Source organism: Salvelinus sp. IW2-2015, linkage group LG18, assembly GCF_002910315.2.
Source record: "Salvelinus sp. IW2-2015 linkage group LG18, ASM291031v2, whole genome shotgun sequence".
Classification (NCBI taxonomy): Eukaryota; Metazoa; Chordata; class Actinopteri; order Salmoniformes; family Salmonidae; genus Salvelinus; species Salvelinus sp. IW2-2015.
In genome coordinates, this window is record NC_036858.1 from 25,613,960 (window position 1) to 25,634,497 (window position 20,538).

Below are 20,538 nucleotides of genomic sequence, written 5' to 3' on the forward strand. Positions count from 1 at the left end.
CGTCGGCGGAATGTCGTGCCTCATGCACCAAACAGCAAATCTCTCATTTCTTCAATTTCCCATTAGATCTTCAGAAGTCGATCTACTTTGCTCACCTCCAATACCGCCCTCACTGGCTCTGGTTCCATCCTTGGCTCCTTACGGTAAGCAGGGGGAGTTGGCTCAAGTCTCCTACTTGACCCAGCTACACACCCCTTTATCTCCCCCCCCCAATACATTCTTGGGGGAGCCTCTCGGGCTTCCAGCCGCTCTGCCTTGCTAGCGCCTCATAATGCCGCCTCTCTGCTTTTGCTGCCTCCAGCTCTGCTTTAGGGCGGCGACATTCCTCTGGCTCTGCCCAGGGTCCTTTTCCGTCCAGCTCATCCTCCCATGTCCACTCCTGAACTCGCTGCTGCTGCTGCTGTCGCTGCTGCCCGTTGCTACGCTGCTTGGTCCGAGATTGGTGGGTGGTTCTGTAACGGCAGCCTTCCTTCTCTTCAAGAGAAGAGGAGGTGTAGCAGGGATCGGACCAACACGCAGCGTAGCCAGTGCTCAACATGTTTAATACGAAACTGTGAACACTTACAAATAACAAAATAATAAATGTGGCAAACCGATACAGTCCTAGCTGGTGCAGAGAAAACACAGAGACAGGAAACAACCACCCACAATCCCCAACACAAAACAAGCCACCTATATATGATTCCCAATCAGAGACAACACAAAACACCTGCCTCTGATTGAGAACCATATTAGGCCAAACATAGAAACAGACAAACTAGACACACAACATAGAATGCCCACCCAGCTCACGTCCTGACCAACACTAAAACAAGCAAAACACACAAGAACTATGGTCAGAACGTGACATCGTGTGAGACACTTACTTATGCTGTTTTCTGTTGGAAACACACAGCCGAGGGAAGTGGACACGGTTCGCTTTTGAAATACTCCCTCTACAAAGAGAATTCTTACCTCTGAATCCACTGATTCGGTCACTCATCTGCATAATGTTTCCCCTGCATGTTTGCGTTCAGTTTCCCAAATGTGTCTGTTACATGGGCAAGGAGACACATTTTCTTGGTATCTTACCTAGTTATTTTCTGATTATCTCACTTTGCTCTTTTGTAGCATTGGCCACTATGTGTGAGTTTTAAATACCCGTTCGCTCCTTGTTGCCTTGACAGATGCTCCCCACCCCTTGGCTGCAACCCTTCTAATTTAGTATACCTTGCACGCACAACCCATGTGGAATTTCAGGTCTCTGGTAGAGTTTGGAACTGCCAATCCGCGTTCAAGAACGCCAAGTTAATTTCAGCCTTGTGCTGCCCTTCAGTCACCCCAGAGTACACAGCTACTCCAGCTACTCCAGCTGCTCTCTCTTCATCTGATTACTGTTTCTCTCATAGTCCAAGAGCATCRGGTCATCGCGGTGGTGGCACAGGGCTACTCATTTCTTCTAACTGGAGATTTTCTCTTTTCTCACTCTCTCACCTGTCAGTCTGCTAATTTGAATTACATGCTGTCACTGTCACTTGTTCACTCAAGCTTAACATTGATGACAGCTATAGCCCACCAGTTGCCCTTGGAGAGTTCCTCATTGAGCTTGACACCTTGATAAGCTCATTTCCTGATGGCTCACCGCTCTTCGTACTTGGCGACTCTCTTTCCCCTCCTTGCCTCTTTTGACCTCACCCTTTCTCAATCCCCTCCAACTCACAAGGCAGGCAATACACTTGACCTCACCTTTACTAGAGGCTGTTCTTCTACTAATCTCACCGCAACCCCCCTCCAGGTCTCTGATCACTACTTTGCTTTCTTTCTGTCTCCCTTTCCTCCAACCCTAGCTACTCAGCCCCTACCCAGATGGTCATGCACCATCGCAATGTTCGCTGTCTTTCTCCCACTACTCTCTCCTCTTCTTTATTGTCTGTATAACATTTATTTTTTATTCATGCTATCCAATTGGTAGTTAGTCTTGTCTCATCGCTGCAACTCCCCTATGGACTCGGGAAAGGCAAAGGTCGAGAGCATGCGTCCTCCGAAACACAACCCTGCCAAGCTGCACTGATTCTTGACACACTGCTCACTTAACCCGGAAGCCAGCTGCACCAATGTGTCGGAAGAAACACCATCCAACTGACAACCAAAGCCAGCTTGCAGGTGCCCGGCCCGCCACAAGGAGTCACTAGAGCACGATGAGGAGAGGATATCCCGGCTGGCAAAACCCTCCCCTAGCCCAGACGACGATGGGCCAATTGTGAGCCGCTTCACAGGTCTCGCCGTCACGGCCAGCTGTGACGCAGCCTGGGATCGAATCCGAGTCTGTAGTCAAATCAAATCTAATTTTATTGGTCACATACACATGGTTAGCAGATGTTAATGTGAGTGTAGGGAAATGCTTGTGCTTCTAGTTCCGACCGTGCAGTAATATCGAACAAGTAATCTAACAATTTCACAACTACCTTATACACACAGCTGTAAAGGAATGAATAAGAATATGTACATATAAATATATGGATGAGAGATGGCCATGCGGCACAGGCAAGATGCAGTAGATGGTATAGAGTACAGTATATACATATGAGATGAGTAATGTAGGGTATGTAAACATTATATGAAGTGGCATTGATTAAGTGACTAGTGATACATTTTCTTACTAACAATTTTTAATTATTAAAGTGGCTAGAGATTTGAGTCAGTATGTTGGCAGCAGCCACTCAATGCTAGTGATGGCTGTTTAAAACTTCTTGTGAATAGGGGGCGCTGTTTTCACTTTGGGAAAAAATCGTGCCCAATTTAAACGGCCTCGTACTCTATTCTAGATCGTACAATATGCATATTATTATTACTATTGGATAGAAAACACTCTCAAGTTTCTAAAACTGTTTGAATTATATCTGTGAGTAAAACAGAACTCATTTGGCAGCAAACTTCCAGACAGGAAGTGAAAAATCTGAAAACGATGCTCTGTTCCAGGGCCTGCCTATTCAATTGCCTAATTTCTATAGATTTGCATGCACTGCATACGCCTTCCACTAGATGTCAACAGGCAGTGGAAGGTGTAATGGGGTGTCTAGCTTGATCTGAGGTCGAACAAGAGCTCTTGGAACGACGTGACCACAATTTCCTTTCTCTACCTAGGCGCGGGAAGGACATCAGCATTGGCTTCTGAAAAGCGTTCGGTATAGACGGTGGATGTCTCCGGCTCTGATTTTATTTGATAGATGTGATAAAAACATCATAAAGTAGTTTTTTTCAACCGAGTTGTATCAGTTTATTCAACGTTTATTGCAACTTTTGGAATTTTCCTTTCTTTGCGTCAGGAGAATTTGGGCATGTTCGCGCCACATGGCTAGCTAAGGTTGCTAATTCGACAGGAGAAAAGGACATTCTAAAACCAAACAACGATTTATTCTGGACAAAGGACTCCTTGTACAAGATTCTGATGGAAGCTCAGCAAAAGTAAGAACCATTTATGATGTTATTTCGTATTTCTGTGGAAAATGTTTAGTCCTATTTTCCTTCCTTTTTGCGGACGCTGTCTCGCTATAACGTAAGCTGTTTGTTATGGTAAAGTTATTTTAAAAAATCTAACACGGCGATTGCATTAAGAACTAGTGTATCTTTCATTTGCTGTCCAACATGTATTTTTTAGTAAAGTTTATGATGAGTTCTTTGATTAGATTAGGTGACTGTCCAAAATATCTCCGGAGAATTTTGTGCATTTTGGCTACGTATTCACAATGTAAAACCACGATTTGTACCTCTAAATATGCACATTTTTGAACAAAACATATATGTATTGTGTAACATGATGTTATAAGACTGTCATCTGATGAAGTTGGTCAAGGTTAGTGATTAATTTTATATCTTTTGCTGGTTTCTGCGAATGCTATCTATGCGGTGAATAAATGCGGTTGTGTGTTTGGCTATTGTGGTAAGCTAATATAATGCTATATTGTGTTTTAGCTGTAAAACACTTAAAAAATCAGAAATATTGGCTGGATTCACAAGATGTTTATCTTTCATTTGCTGTACACCATGTATTTTTCATAAATGTTTTATGATGAGTATTTAGGTATTTCACGTTGCTCTCTGTAATTATTCTGTCTGCTTTGGTGATATTTTTGATGGTAGCTGCAATGTAAAACTATGATTTATACCTCAAATATGCACATTTTCGAACAAAACATACATTTATTGTATAACATGTTATAAGACTGTCATCTGATGAAGTTGTTTCTTGGTTAGTGACTAATTATATCTCTATTTGGTCGGTTTTGTGATAGCTACCTATGCGGTAGAAAAATGCTGAAAATATACGGTTGAGTCTTTTGCTATTGTGGTTAGCTAATAGAAATACATATTGTGTTTTCGCTGTAAAACATTTAAAAAATCGGAAATGATGGCTGGATTCACAAGATGTTAATCTTTCATTTGCTGTATTGGATTTGTGATTTCATGAAAATTATGTTATATGATATCCCTGTCGCGTTAGGCTAGGCTATGCTGGTCAGCTTTTTTGATGGGGGGATCCCGGATCCGGGAGAGAGAAGCGGTAGAGGTTTTAACAGTCTGATGGCCTTGAGATAGAAGCTGTTTTTTAGTCTGTCGGTCCCAGCTTTGATGCACCTGTACTGACCTCGCCTTCTGGATGATAGCAGGGTGAACAGGCAGTGGCTCGGGTGGTTGTTGTCCTTGATTATCTTTTTGCCTTCCTGTGACATCGGGTGGTGTAGGTGTCCTGGAGGGCAGGTAGTTTGCCCCCGATGATTCGTTGTACAGACCTCACTACCCTCTGGAGAGCCTTGCGGTTGTGGGCGGAGCAGTTGCCGTACCAGGAGGTGATACAGCCCGACAGGATGCACTCGATTGTGCATCTGTAAAAGTTTGTGAGTGTTTTCGGTTACAGGCCAAATTTCTTCAGCCTCCTGAGGTTGAAGAAGCGCTATTGCGCTATTGCGCTTTCTTCACCACGCTGTCTGTGTGGGTGGACCAATTCAGTTTGTCCGTGATGTGTACGCCGATGAGTTTAAAACTTTTTACCTTCTCCACTACTGTCCTGTCGATGTGGATAGGGGGGGTGCTCCCTCTGCTGTTTCCTGAAGTCCACGATAATCTCCTTTGTTTGTTGACGTTGAGTGCGAGGTTATTTTCCTGACACCACACTCCGAGGGCCCTCACCTCCTCCCTGTAGGCCGTCTCGTTGTTGTTGGTAATCAAGCCTACCACTGTAGTGTTGTCTGCCAACTTGATGATTGAGTTGGAGGCGTGCATGGCCACGCAGTCATGGGTGAACAGGGAATACAGGAGAGGGCTAAGAACGCACCCTTGTGGGGCCCCAGGGTTGAGAATCAGCGGGGTGGAGATGTTTCCTACCCTCACCACCTGTGGGCGGCCTGTCAGAAGGTCCAGGACCCAGTTGCATAGGGCGGGGTCGAGACCCAGGGTCTTGAAAGGAACTTGAAGCGCTCAACCTGCTCCACTGCAGCCTCCTCGACGAGAATGGGGGCATACTCCATCCTCCTTTTCCTGTAGTCCACAAGCATCTCCTTTGTATTGATCACGTTGATGGAGAGGTTGTTGTCCTGGCACCACTAGGCCAAGTCTCTGACCTTCTCCCATAGGCTGTCTAATTGTTGTCGGTGATCAGGCCCACCACTTTTGTGTCATCAGCAAACTTAATGATGGTGTTGGAGTCGTGCCTGGCCACGCAGTCATGAGTGAACCGGGAGTACATTAGCGGACTGAGCACGCACCCCTGAGGAGCCCCCGTGTTGAGGATCAGCGTGGCAGATGTGTTGTTACCTACCATTACCATCTGGGGGTGGCCCGTCAGGAAGTCCAGGATCCAGTTGCAGAGGGAGGTGTTTAGTCCCAGGGTTCCAAGTTTGGAGGGTACTATGGTGTTAAATGCTGAGCTGTAATCAATGAACAACATTCTTACAGAGGTATTCCTCTTGTCCAGATGGGTTAGGGCAGTGTGCAATGTGATTGCGATTGCGTCGTCTGTGGACCTATTGGGCGGTAAGCAAATTTGAGTGGGTCTAGGGTGTCAGGTAGGGTGGAGGTGATATAATCCTTGACTAGTCTCTCAAAGCACTTCATGATGACGGAAGTGAGTGCTACGAGGCGATAGTCATTTAGCTCAGTTACCTTAGCTTTCTTGGGAACAGGAACAATGGTGGCCCTCTTGAAGCATGTGGGAACAGCAGACTGGGATAGGGATTGATTGAATATGTCCGTAAACACACCAGCCAGCTGGTCTGCGCATGCTCTGAGGACACTTCTAGGGATGCCGTCTGGGCCGGCAGCCTTGCGAGGGTTAACACTTTTAAATATTTTACTCACGTTAGCCGCGGTGAAGGAGAGCCTGCAGATTTTGGTAGCGGGCCATGTCAGTGGCACTGTATTGTCCTCGAAGAGAGCAAAGAAGTTGTTTCGTTTGTCTGGGAGCAAGACGTCGTTGTCCGCGACAGGGCTGGTTTTCTTTTTGTAATCCGGGATTGACTGTAGACCATGCCACATACGTGTCTGAGCCATCTGAGCCGTCTCGTGTCTGAGCCATTGAATTGCGACTCTACTTTGTCTCTATACTGACGCTTAGCTTGTTTGATTGCCTTGCGGAGGGATTAGCTACATTGTTTGTATTCAGTCATGTTTCCGGTCGCCTTACCATGATTAAAAGCAGTGGTACGCACCTTTCAGTTTTGCGCGAATGCTGCCATCAATATACACAGCTGTGGGATATAATAGAAGAGAATTCTCTTGGTAGATAATGCGATCGGCATTTGTATGTAAGGAATTCTAGGTCAGGTGAACAAAAGGACTTGAGTTCCTGTATGTTGTTATGATCACACCACAACTCATTAATCATAAGGCATACACCCCCGCCCTTCTTTTTACCAGAGAGATGTTTGTTTCTGGCGGCGCGATGCGTGAAGAAACCGGGTGGCTGTACAGACTCTGATAACATATCCCGAGTGAGCCATGTTTCCGTGAAACAGAGAATGTTACAATCTCTGATGTCTCTCTGGAAGGCAATCCTTGCTCAAATTTCAAATTTCGCCTACTGGGATCCGATCCATTGTCCTGGGTGGTGGTCCAAACAGAYGATCCGCTTCGGGAAAGTCATATTCCTGGTCGTAATGTTGGTAAGTTGACGTTGCTCTTTTATCCAATAGTTCTTCCCGGCTGTATATAATAAGACTTAAGATTTCCTGGGGTAACAATGTAAGAAATAATAAATTTAAAAAATGAAATACTAAAAGCTAAAAACTAAATTCTTAGTTTCCTAAGAACGCGAAGCAAGGCGATCATCTCTGTCTCTGTCGGAGTGCGATGCAGTGGGTTAGACAGCTCCGCCACTAAGGAGCTGTGCCACTTCTATCCTATTGTCTCTCCATTCTGCTAAATCCTTCTCCCTCCTGTCTCCTGATTCTGCCTCTTCGACCCTACTCTCCTCTGTTTCTGCATCCTATGACTCGCAATGTCTCCTTTCCACCCTGCCGGCTCGGCCCTCCCCTCCTGCTCCGTGGCTGAGTGACTCATTGCACGATTACAGAACAGGGCTGCGGGCAGCTGAGCAAAAATGGGGAAAACTAAACTTCCAGAGGACCTACCGTCCTTGCACTCCCTCCTCTCTACCTTCTTTTCCACTGTATCTGCTGCTAAAGCCACTTTCTCTTACTGTAAATTTCAAGCTTCTGCCTCAAACCGTAGGAGACTTTTTTCCGCCTTCTCCTCCCCCTCCCTCTCTGCTGACGACTTTGTCAACCACTTTGAAAAGAAGGTTGACAACATCCGCTCCTCATTCACTCAGCCTGTTGAATCCACTGGACCGACTCACACAGAAATACCCTACGCCTTGACCTCTTTCTCCTGCAACTAGTGAGGTCTGGCRTACCGAAAACCTGCCCGCTCGACCCCATCCCATCCAACCTTCTACATACCATCTCTGGAGACCTTCTTCCATTCCTCATGTAACAGTACTCTTCTTGCGTTGTGTACAATCAATCAATCCTCGACACGAACTCCAACTTGTAGCACCAGTCATGGAGCTTTATGCTGATAGAAACAGCACAAAATTGCAGGTCATACAATGCACGGCTCACCATCCAACTCTGCACTCACGCACGCTGGTTTGGTGCTTGTTCACTGGGAAATGTAGTTACCAAAATAATACAACAATTACAATATACAATATAATATTTTGAACAATGTACCTGATAGAAAGAGCACAAAATTGCACGTCATGCAATGCACGGCTCACCATCCAACTCTGCACTCACGCACTGTACAAAATATACGAACCCTCCCACCAGACACAGTAAGTTGCTAGCTAGTATTGGCGGGAATTCTCAACAACAAAATGCACAATAAATATTCACCAAAAAACGCTGCATCTTATGTGTGAGGTTCGAATAACATTTACAAACACATTGATATAAATTGTACATTTAAATCATCACTTAGGAGTATAAAAATCACTTTTGACGTACAGTGCTTTGCAACCAACAACTTACCGCTGGTTTGGTGCTTGTTCACTGGGATGATTCTGACTGAAACATCCTCCCTCGTAAGCAAGCTACGCAAACCAGCCAATAAGATGCCATGTTGAGTAGGTGAAGTCAAGACAAAACTAAAACCAAAAACCCATTGGCTTAACAATAAAGTGGCAAGGGGAATCACCAATATAACCCTGTTACACTCACTTCCCTCATCAACTCATCCCTGACCTCTGGCTGCATCCCCTCTGACTTCAAAATAGCCAGAGTCACTCCCCTCCTCAAGAAACCAACACTTGACTCATCTGATGTAAAAAACTATAGACCTGTATCAAATCAAATCAAATTTATTTAGCCCTTCTTACATCAGCTGATATATCAAAGTTCTGTACAGAAACCCAGCCTAAAATCCCAAACAGCAAGCAATGCAGGTGTAGAAGCACGGTGGCTAGGAAAAACTCCCTAGAAAGGCCAAAACCTAGGAAGAAACCCTTTCTTTTCTTTCCAAAACACTTGTGCATGCTGTCTCTGATAAACTCTTACACTATCTCTCTCAGAACGATCTTCTTGACCCTAACCAGTCAGGCTTCAAGTCAGGTCACTCAACCAAGACTGCTCTTCTCTGTGTCATGGAGGCTCTCCGCACTGCCAAACCTGACTCTCTCTCGCTCTCTTCTGTTCTCATCCTCCAAGATCTATCTGCTGCCTTTGACACCGCAAACCATCAGATCCTCCTCTCTACCCTCTCATGGCTGGGCGTCTCAGGCTCTGCATACTCTTGGATTGCGTCCTACCTGGCAGGCCGCCGCTCCATACCAGGTGACGTGGAGAGGATCTGTGTCTGTACCACTTACTCGCACTACTGGTGCCACCCAGGGCTCGGTTCTAGGCCCTCTCCTCTTCTCTCTATACACCAAGTCACTCGGCTCCATCATATCCTCACACGGTCTCTCCCAATGTTCCCTCAAATATTTTTCATTAGTGAGCAAATCTCAGGTCTGCTGAGAGCGCAAACTTGAATGTTTTGAAAATTCTGTGCAACTTCAGGCACGCATTTACTGTGAACACTGAGGCTGTACCCGCTTTAAGTTAGTTTTAACAGTGGTCAAGTAGACTACTGTGGTTATGTGATCATAATGTAGGCCTACCAGAGTGGACTACCATGAAAAACAATGGAGAAAAGGCATCCCATAACATTTTAACAAGGATATAGGCAGTCTAATCGTTCAGCATACAGTAGCAGCCAATGAATGTGCCTACATTCCATGAGACTTTGGAGAAAAAAAACATGCAGGGCTTGACATTAACCTATTTATACACTTGTCCTTCAGACAAGGAGATYACTGAAAATGTTGTTGTATTGTTTGATGCAAGAAACCCCTTTACAAAATAAAATGCATCATTATTCCCATACCATTATTACAGAAAATCTGACAAATTATGCTACCTTCTGTCTATTGGCTACTTAGATTATTCAAGCCTGTCCCAAAATACAACACTGCCCCTTTAAGACAAAAAAAACTCTTTATCTGACTAGCTTTTCAAGATGTCAAGAAATGCACCGTTTGTGCTCTTGTAAGAAGCAAGCACTCCCCACCCATTTCTGACTACAAATTATATATATATGGGCTAATAACTCACTAACTGGCAAAGGATATTTTATGATCCTTGGTTGCGGTCTGAGCAGATTATTTGTTGCGATTGCAAACATAATAAAATGMTGGTCCGATGGTCCAGGATTATGAGGAAAAACATTAAGATCCACAACATTTATTCCACGGGACAAAACTAGGTCCAGAGTATGACTGTGGCAGTGAGTAGGTCCGGAGACATGTTGGACAAAACCCACTGAGTCGATGATAGCTCCGAAAGCCTTTTGGAGTGGGTCTGTGGACTTTTCCATGTGAATATTAAAGTCACCAAAATTAGAATATTATCTGCCATGGCTACAAGGTCAGATAGGAATTCAGGGAAGCTGTATATGGCCCAGGAGGCCTGTAAACAGTAGCTATAAAAAGTGATTGAATAGAAGCTCAAAAGACGAAAACAACGTTTTTTTTGTCAATTGAAATTTGCTATCATAAATCATAAATGAAGTGAAGCCAGACACATCGGGGATGCAGCTACGCACGTCCTGCTTATCGAATTCCGAGGCGCATATTGAAGATGTTGGAAGAACTGTCCACGTTTACTTTTCGTCAGCCAACAAGATGAGTAAGCCTAACGAACAGCAAAAGAACTAGCCTAGGTCAATCTACTATCCCCCATAGTACAACAGTTGACATTCTACTTGTCAACTTGTCCTTCTGTGCAAGAAATAAATATTCCAAACATAGTCTGGGACAGTTGAGTAATGCTATAAATCCCAAATTAATACAACAACTAGCATCAAAAAAACTTTTAAAAGCAATGTGGCCGATGCAACAGATTAGAACATTTAGCTTAAAATGTTGATAAACTGTTTGTTTATTTCTTCACATTATAAGCGCAGCAATGCGCACACGACAGTAGGCAATAAGCGTGAATGTTCCAAAATGCAATCAATTAGCGGGAAAACATTTTCATGCCAGTCAGGTAGGCTATGTTGTAAAATAAAATTGTGAAAGTTGAGAAATATAGTAGGCCTAGCCTACAGAAATAGCAGGCCAGCAGCATACCACCCTCCATCCCACTGCTGGCTTGTTTCTGAAGCTAAGCAGGGTTGGTCCTGGTTGGTCCCTGCATGGGGGAAAAAATCCCCTAGGCCAATGATTGGGGACATTTCCCTGTGTAGGGTGCCATCTTTCAGATGGGATTTTAAACAGGTGACTCTCTGTGGTCACTAAAGATCCCATGGCACTTATTGTAGGGCTGTTAACCCTGGCTACATTCCCAATATGACCCTCATATAATCATGGTCACCTAATTGTTTCCAATTGGCTCGTTTATCCCCTGTAACTATTCCTGTAAGTGAGAATGTGTTCTCAGTCAACTTACCTGGTAAAATAAGGGTTAAATAAAAAAAAGAAAACAAGTGGTGTCCTCTTTTTAAGAGGCCATTAAAACTCTGTTTTGTCACGCAATTGCCTATAGAAATGTTGTGCAACATCAGCTCACGAGCTCTCATGAAGTTTGATTTTTGAATAACATTTGCATTGATGTCAGAGTAATTAGAGTGACAATAGGGTGCTGAGAACTAGGCATTTGGCAAGTTTGGTAATGACCATCAGTAGCATCAGAGCTTGGAGAAGTCTAGTTACCGTGACTAAACGGTCACGTGGTATTTGACTGAGGTCATGACTCGTGACTCCCTGTGGCGGTAATATGATCACCGTAACAGCCCTAGCATGACCCTGGACAACACCRTGTCATTCTCTGCAAACATCAAAGCAGTGACTCGTTCCTGCAAGTTCTTGCTCTACAACATCCGTAGAGTATGACCCTACCTCACACAGAAAGCGGTGCAGGTCCTAATCCAGGCACTTGTCATCTCCCGTCTGGACTACTGCAACTCACTGTTGTCTGGGCTCCCCGCTTGTGCCATCAAACCTCTGCAACTTATCCAGAACGCTGCAGCCCGCTTGGTTTTCAACCTTCCCAAGTTCTCCCATCTCACCCTGCTCCGCACACTCCACTAGCTTCCAGTCTAAGCTCGCATCCACTACAAGACCACTGAACAGCAAGCGGAATTGCCCCTCCCTACCTTCAGGCTATGCTCAAACCCTACACCCCAACCTGAGCACACCGTTCTGCCACCTCTGGTCTCTTGGCCCTCCCACCCCTCCGGGAGGGCAGCTCCTGCTCAGCCCAGTCCAAGCGCTTCTCTGTCTTGGCACCCAAATGGTGAAACCAGCTTCACCCTGAAGCTAGGACAGCAGTCCCATTTTTCGAAAGCACTTGAAACCCTACTTCTTCAAATAGTATGTTAAATAATCCCCCTCCTTACCTCGACACCCCCAAAAATAAAAATAATAATCATAATCATAACTAATTCCTGAACCAACACTTGCACTTGACTCCCCCTCCTTTCTAACTCTGACTTTTCTGATAGCTACTTTATTGAGGAAAAGTGTACTTAATATGCCTGTGATATGAGGTTAGCCCCCCTAGCTATCTTAATTAAACCAAGGCCTCATACCTTTCAAAGAGTTAATAAATTGTGTTATGATAAACTGTAAGGTCTCCTCTTCAGGAGACCTCTGTGTGTGTGTTAACACCTGTGTTGAGTGTTGTGCCCTTCAGACACTATCAGAAGGCGAAAACCGCCTACGTTCATACTCCTCCTGTCTGGGCCCCACCTGGCTATCTGAGGTTCTGAGAATACGACTGGTTTTCTGAGAACACAAGGCTGCCGCAGGCAAAGTTTGATGTCAAAATTTGCCCATAAAGGACCGCTGCGCCACCTTCCTGTTCAAGTGAGCACAGCACACAAATGTATTGCGTGGCACCGGAGGGGATAGCTGCCATTTTATTGGCTCTTGTACGTACATACCCAAACCAGAAGCCATTAATTACAGGCAACATTCTCACTGAGCTAAAGGGTAGAGCTGCCGCTTTCAAGGAGCGGGACTTTAACACGGAAGCTTATAATAAATCCCGCTATGCCCTCCGATGAACCATCAAACAGGCAACGCGTCAATACAGGACTAAGATCGAATCGTACTATACTGGCTCCGACGCTCGTCGGTTGTGGCAGGGCTTGCAAACTAGTACAGACTACAAAGGGAAGCACAGCCAAGAGCTGCCAAGTGACACAAGCTAAATAACTTCTATGCTCGCTTCGAGGCTAATAACACTGAAACATGCATGAGAGCATCAGCTGTTCCGAACGACTGTGTGATCACGTTCTCTGCAGCCAATGTGAGTAAGACCTTTAAACAGGTCAACATTCACTAGGCCAGACGGATTACCAGGACGTGTACTCTGAGCATGCGCTGACCAACTGGCAACTGACATTTTCAACCTCTCCCTGTCGGAGTCTATCATACCAACATGTTTCAAGCAGACCACCATAGTGCCCAAGAACACTAAGGTAACCTGCCTAAATAATTACTGACAAGTAGAACTCACGTCTGTAGTCATGAAATTCTTTGAAAGGCTGGTCATGGCTCACACCAACACCATTATCCCAGAAACCCACTCATATTTTCATACCGCCCCAACAGATCCACAGATGATGCAATCTCTATTGCACTCCACACTGCCCTTTCACATCTAGACAAAAGGAACACCCATGTGAGAATGCTATTCATTGATTACAGCTCAGCGTTCAACACCATAGTYCCCTCAAAGCTCATCACTAAGCTAAGGACCCTGGGACTAAGCACCTCCCTCTGCAACTGGATCCTGGACTTCTTAACGGGCCGTCCCCAGGTGGTAAGGGTAGGCAACAACACATCTGCCACGCTGATCCTCAACACGGGTTCCCCTCAGGGGTGCGTGCTCAGTCCCCTCCTGTACTCCCTGTTCACCCACGACTGCATGGCCAGGCACGACTCCAACACCATCATTAAGTTTGGAGATGACACAACAGTTGTAGGCCGATCAATGACGACGATGAGACAGCCCATAGGGAGGAGGTCAGAGACCTGACCGTGTGGTGCAAAGACAACCTCTCCCTCAAAGTGATCAAGACAAAGGGGATGATTGTGGACTACAGGAAAAGGAGGACAGAGCACGCCCCCATTCTCATTGACGTGGTGGAGCAGGTTGAGAGCTTCAAGTTCCTTGGCGTCCACATCATCCACAAACTAACATGGTCCAAGCACACCAAGACCGTTGTGAAGAGGGCACGACAAAACCTATTCCCCCTCAGGAGACTGAAAAGATTTGGCATGGGTTCTCAGATCCTCAAATGGTTTTACAGCTGCACCATCAAGAGCATCCTGACGGGTTGCATCACTGCCTGGTACGGCAATTGGTCGGCCTCTGACCACAAGGCACTACAGAGAGTAGTGCGTTCGGCCCAGTCCATCACTGGGGCCAAGCTTCCTGCCATCCAGGACCTCTATACCAGGCAGTGTCAGAAGAAGGCCCTAAAAATTGTCAAAGTCTTCAGCCAACCTAGTCATAGACTATTCTCTCTGCTACCGCACGGCCAGCGGTACCGGAGCACAAGTCTAGGTCCAAGAAGCTTCTAAACASCTTCTACCCCCAAGCCATAAGACTCCTGAACAGCTAATCAAATGGCTACCCAGACTATTTGCATGCCCCCTTCCCCCCTATTATATGCTGCTGCTACTCTCTGTTATTATGTATGCATAGTCACTTTATAACTCTACCTACATGTACATGTTACCTCAATTACCTCGACATCGGTGCCCCCGCACATTGACCCTGTACTGGTACCCCCTGTATTTTGCCCCGCTATTGTTATTTACTACTGCTCTTTTTAATGATTTGTTATTGTTATTTCTTACTTTTTTAGGCATTTTCTTAAAACTGCATTGTTGGTTAAGAGCTTGTAAGTAAGCATTTCACTGTAACGTCTACTCCTGTTGTATTCGGCGCATGTGACAAATAAAATCTGATTTGCAAAAATTATGTAATATGCCAGAGGTATGCATACTGTAGCTAAGAAAGTAATGTGTATGTTGTGTAGTAAGCTGTTAGTAGCCCATGTGCCTCACCCTAATAATTTGGTCTAATTTCACCTCTTAATTTCTCCCACTGTTCTGACTTGGTGGTGCACATGTAGTCTATAACCTGTTTTTGAGAAGGGTAATCATCAAATATTGTTAGAGCTTTGTTATATTGTTATATTGACTACGTACGTCCTAGCTCGCTCATTAATGTCTTAATCGAAATGACGGATTTCCTCTTATTCGCTTGTCGTCCCCTTATGCCATAGTGTGTACATCTCAATTGTCAGTAGAACCCACATTTGTTAAAGCAAGTCAGCCATATCAGCTATGCTTTTTTTAAAGGCAGTAAATGAGGCTGACTTGTTTTGCTGCCAGACAAGGCTCCGCTGATAGCCAGGTGTAGCAGCGGTAAGYTGTTGGGACTGCWGTTGGGACAGCTTTATGTAGTCCCTAACAGTTTGTGGGCACCATTTGTCACCATTATAGTGCAACTAATGTATTGTTTAGTGTTGTGTAGTGAAAGTGCTTGCATGCATCCCACAAATTATATATATTTTTTGCCCCACCAAGATTTACGTGCTAAAATCACCACTGCCAAGGACACATCATTATCGTATAGATCAGTCTGTTACATAGTTACAATATTTCCCTGCCAGAGAAGATGTATTTTTGTAATATCGATCTTGTTAGAATACTTTGATTTTAAGTGGCTGCTTGATACGTTTACTGGAGTGGAGATATACTGCATAACTGGAGAGATAGAAATCATGTTTATATGCAAAATAGCATTGTTTTGTATGGTGAGTTACATGTTGAAGGGATGTCAGACAAACACACTAAGGCATTGGATCTATTCTGTAGAGATAGAACCAACAGCTGTCTGTGCAGAGGATTTCTGTTTAGTGGTTTTCACACAGGCAGTTATCTGTTAGGCRCCCTAGTGTTCATATTTCTCATCTATTAGTAGATATGTATTGGTTGTTTTAATTTTATGAAGTCAATCATGTCTGATCTACCCTCCTACAGTTCTCAGCCATGTCCTGCTATTAGCCATAGTACATCTGCAAGCCTTTAAAGTGAGGGAAAACAAATGTCTTCTATGTGTGAAACTATTCCTAAACCCTGTCTTACACCTAGAGCAATGTGTAAGGGTACGTCTGCCTATTGTTTGTGTGTGAAGGGGCAGGGCATATCTTAAGAATAACACAATTCAATGAAATACCATAGCCTCTGATGGCCAATCAACACTGGGCATAACATGAGATGTCAGACTCAGAAATGTACAATTGATTTGATAAAAATCCAACAAATGAGACTTAATAATACCAAAAGTGTTTTTATTTATAGAATCTGAAAATGTACAACAAAAATGTTCAAAGGTAATATCTCAAATGATCAATTAATTAGCCAGCTTTCATTTCCCTAAATAGTACAAAACTGACCATATTTTTTTTGTGCGGCTACTTTCAATAACCTATGTTCAATGTTAGCTTGAGTGTTTCTCAAAGCTACCTGGCTAACTTATTTATCCTGATTTGTTCAAATCCAACCCAGCCAGAAGAGCAAGAAAACCAATACATTAACACCAACCTGGAAACCCCATTTACAATTAGGTTTAATATGTTATCCAAATAAACGATAGCATGCAAACGTGAATGTATATCCACTTCACCAACAAAAAGAGTACATTTCAACTCTGAAAGTCAATAGTAAAAAAATTCAGTCAACTGATGGTGCTGTAACCATGTGAAGAAAGTACGTAGGAAACTATGGCAGGGATTCATTCAAATCAGCTTTAGACCATTGACAATTAAAAGGTATTTTCTGACTGAACCGACATATGTACCARTTACAGTGAATGCGGTTTCCGATCGGATTGGGTCCCAGCCTAAAAGCTTAGTTATCCATTTCCACTCAACCAAACACTTGTTACAATAATAATAAAACCATCTTAGGATCTTGATTGTATTTAATACATTGCAATTGATTCTTTATAATGAAACCAAACACTTCCGCAGCCGAAAACAAGAGCTCGCTCCAACAGGCCAAAGAGAGTAGACTAATCCCTAGGACATGGTTCAGTAACCACAACCCAAACATGGCCACAGTCAAAGATCAAAAATGAGGTCCATATTCGTGCACCTTTCATCCATAATTTCCCCCCGGTATTTTTCTTCCCACATCCCTAAACAACTTTGCAGTGGGATAGAGAATCTGAATTTCATGTTTCCTATTGGTACAAGAACATCTTTATTCCCTAACAAAACATTTATTAATCAGATATCCAGTCCCGTTACAACTTCTGTTTCTTTTTGGCTGGTTTGATGGGGATTATCTCTTCGTCCAAGTCTTCTTCTTCACTAGACAAGTCAGAGTCAGCGTTGTCAGAGGCTGGTAGAGGGGGACACAAGTTATCAATCACTAGGAAAAAAGCAGTTCCTCGGTTAGGACTGTGAACTCTGTCTCACTGCCAACAGGTCAGAGAACTTAAGACTATCCCTTTCAAAGAAAAGATTCATCTATTTTGAATGTTATATAGTTTTTTGTGCATCTCTAAGCACTGTACCCATTCCCAGGGTCATGTTTTCATGTGTATTTGAGCCATTGCCGCTCAAATAGGCAGAAATACAGCCGGTATGACGAGTTTTGCATCATATGATGGGTGAATCTTCTCCTTTAATGTATATGTGGTCATGATCATGTCCTTACAGGCCAATTATTAAAGCAATAATTTTACCAATGAGGTGCAGACCGCTAACGGTCACTGGTCCGGTACCCGACTTCAGTCTAATGGTGACAGGGGCCTTCAGCTCAAACTCCCCAAGACTCACCTGAGGAAGACAATTGAGATTCCCAACCACACACACACCACAAGGCAGACCGGCAAGGCAGACATTTAATCCAAAATCAACCCCTAGCCCTTTCAGATCCACACAAATGCCTAACAACTAGACAAACATCTGAAACCTCAGTGTTACGGGTGGCCAGTGCATTATGAGATTGTTTCATTTCCCACATGTGGAAAGTCAGAAACTTTACAAATAAGCAGTGTGTAGGAGAATGTAGAAGTGTCTTCTTTTGAATCTCATGTTTCCTTCCCCTCCCAGTCTGAAGTAGGTGGTGGTGTATGTGTGCCACTCACCATTGGCAGGCAGTTGATATGGAGGTTGGCGACAGGTACAGAAATAGTTTTCCCCTGGTGGTTCATAGCAGTCACCTCCACCACATTACTCTCCTCCTTCGCTCCCTCTCCCAAGCAAACCTAGAGATGTATACAATATTTGTAAAGCAGGGACTTCACTCCCTCAAAATAGAATCATACAGTGGATTTGAAGAGGCATTACATAATTGATTCACTAACGTTTCTGTATCAGAGGCATGTAAACTATGCTAGAGCAACATAACTCTGGATCCTGGCACACCTGATACCACTGGTTCCAATGTCATGAGTATCATGTCTTAGAAAAAAGTTAGTCTAATTGTAAAGAGAGTTAAGTGATATAGTTAGCTAGCTTAAAGTAAAACCCACCGTCCGTAGCTCGAGAAAGTGTTCCAAATCCTCCTCTTCGTCCCCTTGGAATGTGTAGAACGGTACTTTGGAGGATAATTCACAACCTACGAAGATACAATGTTGCAATTTTAGCTAACGTTACACGTGTGGTTCAGAGACGGATGTAACATTAGCGCGTACAGTTGTGGTGTATAATAATTATGACAAAATCTAAATATATTTTAGCAGTCTTTCTTACAATATATTTCTCTCTAAATCGGTTACTCTCATTGTAAAATAAAAAATGCAATCAAACAAGATCCAAAATACAACGTGATGGCATCCCCACGTGTGCTGCTACCAATAATTTTATACGACAGATTGTTTTGGAAAAGGTGATCCTTACTGAATACATAGCTCTCCAATCTCGATTGGCCAACACTCCCGTGGTCTTCCGAGCAGCAATCGTCTTCTCCGTGACTGTGCGACATTTTTGATTGTGTGAAAATAAAGTAAATGTATTAGCTAGCTCGATGGAAGATCAGACTCGCATTCAAGAGATGCAACATATGACGTCAAAACAAATCGCGTCGCAGGCGTAAATACGTTTCAACGTGTGTTTGAAGGGGAGGGGCCAACGGGCTTTGGTTTGGGTCTGGAGTTTACTTGTTACAGCATCAGTTATTGTTGGTCTATCAATATAAGAAGTTAGAACAACTAATTCCTTATCATAAACTACGTTTCCATCCAATTGGCGACAGATTTTCATGCGAATATTCTAGAATCCACATAACGTAAGTATTTAAATACGTAAGTATTTACTTGCATTTTCCCATCAGTGGTGTTTCCACCAAATGGACTTGTGGCTAAAATCAGGGCGTGATTGCATAGTGCACACAACATATATTTTTCACTTAAGTTTTCATGCACCAAATAAAAAGTTAATATGTTTCCATCGCATGTTCAACTCTACTGATAGTTTTGTCACAAACACTTTTGCGTTAAATAGCAAATATGCCTACTTTGGTCTTGGCAAGTGTGCCCTAGCCAACAACTGGCAGATACAGTGCGGGTAGACTGTGCGGTACTCTACATGATGCTATTATATACAGTACCAGTCAAAAGTTTGGACACACATACTCATTCAAGGGTTTTTCTTTATTTTTTACTATTTTCTACATTGTAGAATAATAGTGAAGACATCAAAACTATGGAATAACACATGATATCATGTAGTAACCAAACAAGTGTTAAAAAAAATCAAAATATATTTGAGATTTGAGATTCTTCAAAGTAGCCACCCTTTGCCTTGATGACAGCCTTTGTACACTCTTGGCATTCTCTCAACCAGTTTCACCTGAAATGCTTTTCAAACAGTCTTGAAGAAGTTCCCATATATGCTGAGCACGTGTTGGCTGCTTTTTATTCACTCTGCGGTCCAACTCATCCCAACTAATGGGGATCCTAATAAATACTAAATACAGTAGTCTACATAATACCTGTTACATAGTTACAGCTATTTACTTGCTTGTTCTGCCCACTATGATGCCTCAGTTTGTATGCTGGCAATTTGCATATACTCCAGAATGTTATGAAGAGTGATCAGATTAATTGCAAAGTCCCTCTTTGCCATGCAAATGAACTGAATCCCCCAAAAACATTTCCACTGCATTTCAGCCCTGCCACAAAAGTACCAGCTGACATGTCAGTGATTCTCTCGTTAACACAAGTGTGAGTGTTGACGACGACAAGGCTGGAGATCACTCTGTCATGCTGATTGAGTTCGAATAACAGACTGGAAGCTTCAAAAGGAGGGTGGTGCTTGGAATCATTGTTCTTCCTCTGTCAACCATGGTTACCTGCAAGGAAACACGTGCCGTCATCATTGCTTTGCACAAAAAGGGCTTCACAGGCAAGGATATTGCTGCCAGTAAGATTGCACCTAAATCAAACATTTATCGGATCATCAAGAACTTCAAGGAGAGCGGTTCAATTG

At 43.7% G+C, this 20,538-nt stretch overlaps 2 protein-coding genes across 2 annotated transcripts in view; both read right to left on the reverse strand.

Annotated features, from left to right (window-relative positions):
* Window positions 1-20,538, reverse strand: part of LOC111978040 (peroxisome proliferator-activated receptor gamma coactivator-related protein 1) — a 144,986-nt gene that overhangs the window by 40,731 nt on the left and 83,717 nt on the right. The window lies entirely within an intron of this gene.
* On the reverse strand, window positions 17,004-19,126 carry npm3 (nucleophosmin/nucleoplasmin, 3). The gene is made up of 5 exons (XM_024008594.2): window positions 18,949-19,126; window positions 18,582-18,667; window positions 18,195-18,314; window positions 17,790-17,883; window positions 17,004-17,443 (listed from the first exon to the last, which is right to left on the reverse strand). The coding sequence occupies exons 1-5, from the start codon at window positions 19,031-19,033 to the stop codon at window positions 17,346-17,348; spliced, it is 483 nt and encodes a 160-aa protein (XP_023864362.1). The 5' UTR covers window positions 19,034-19,126; the 3' UTR covers window positions 17,004-17,345.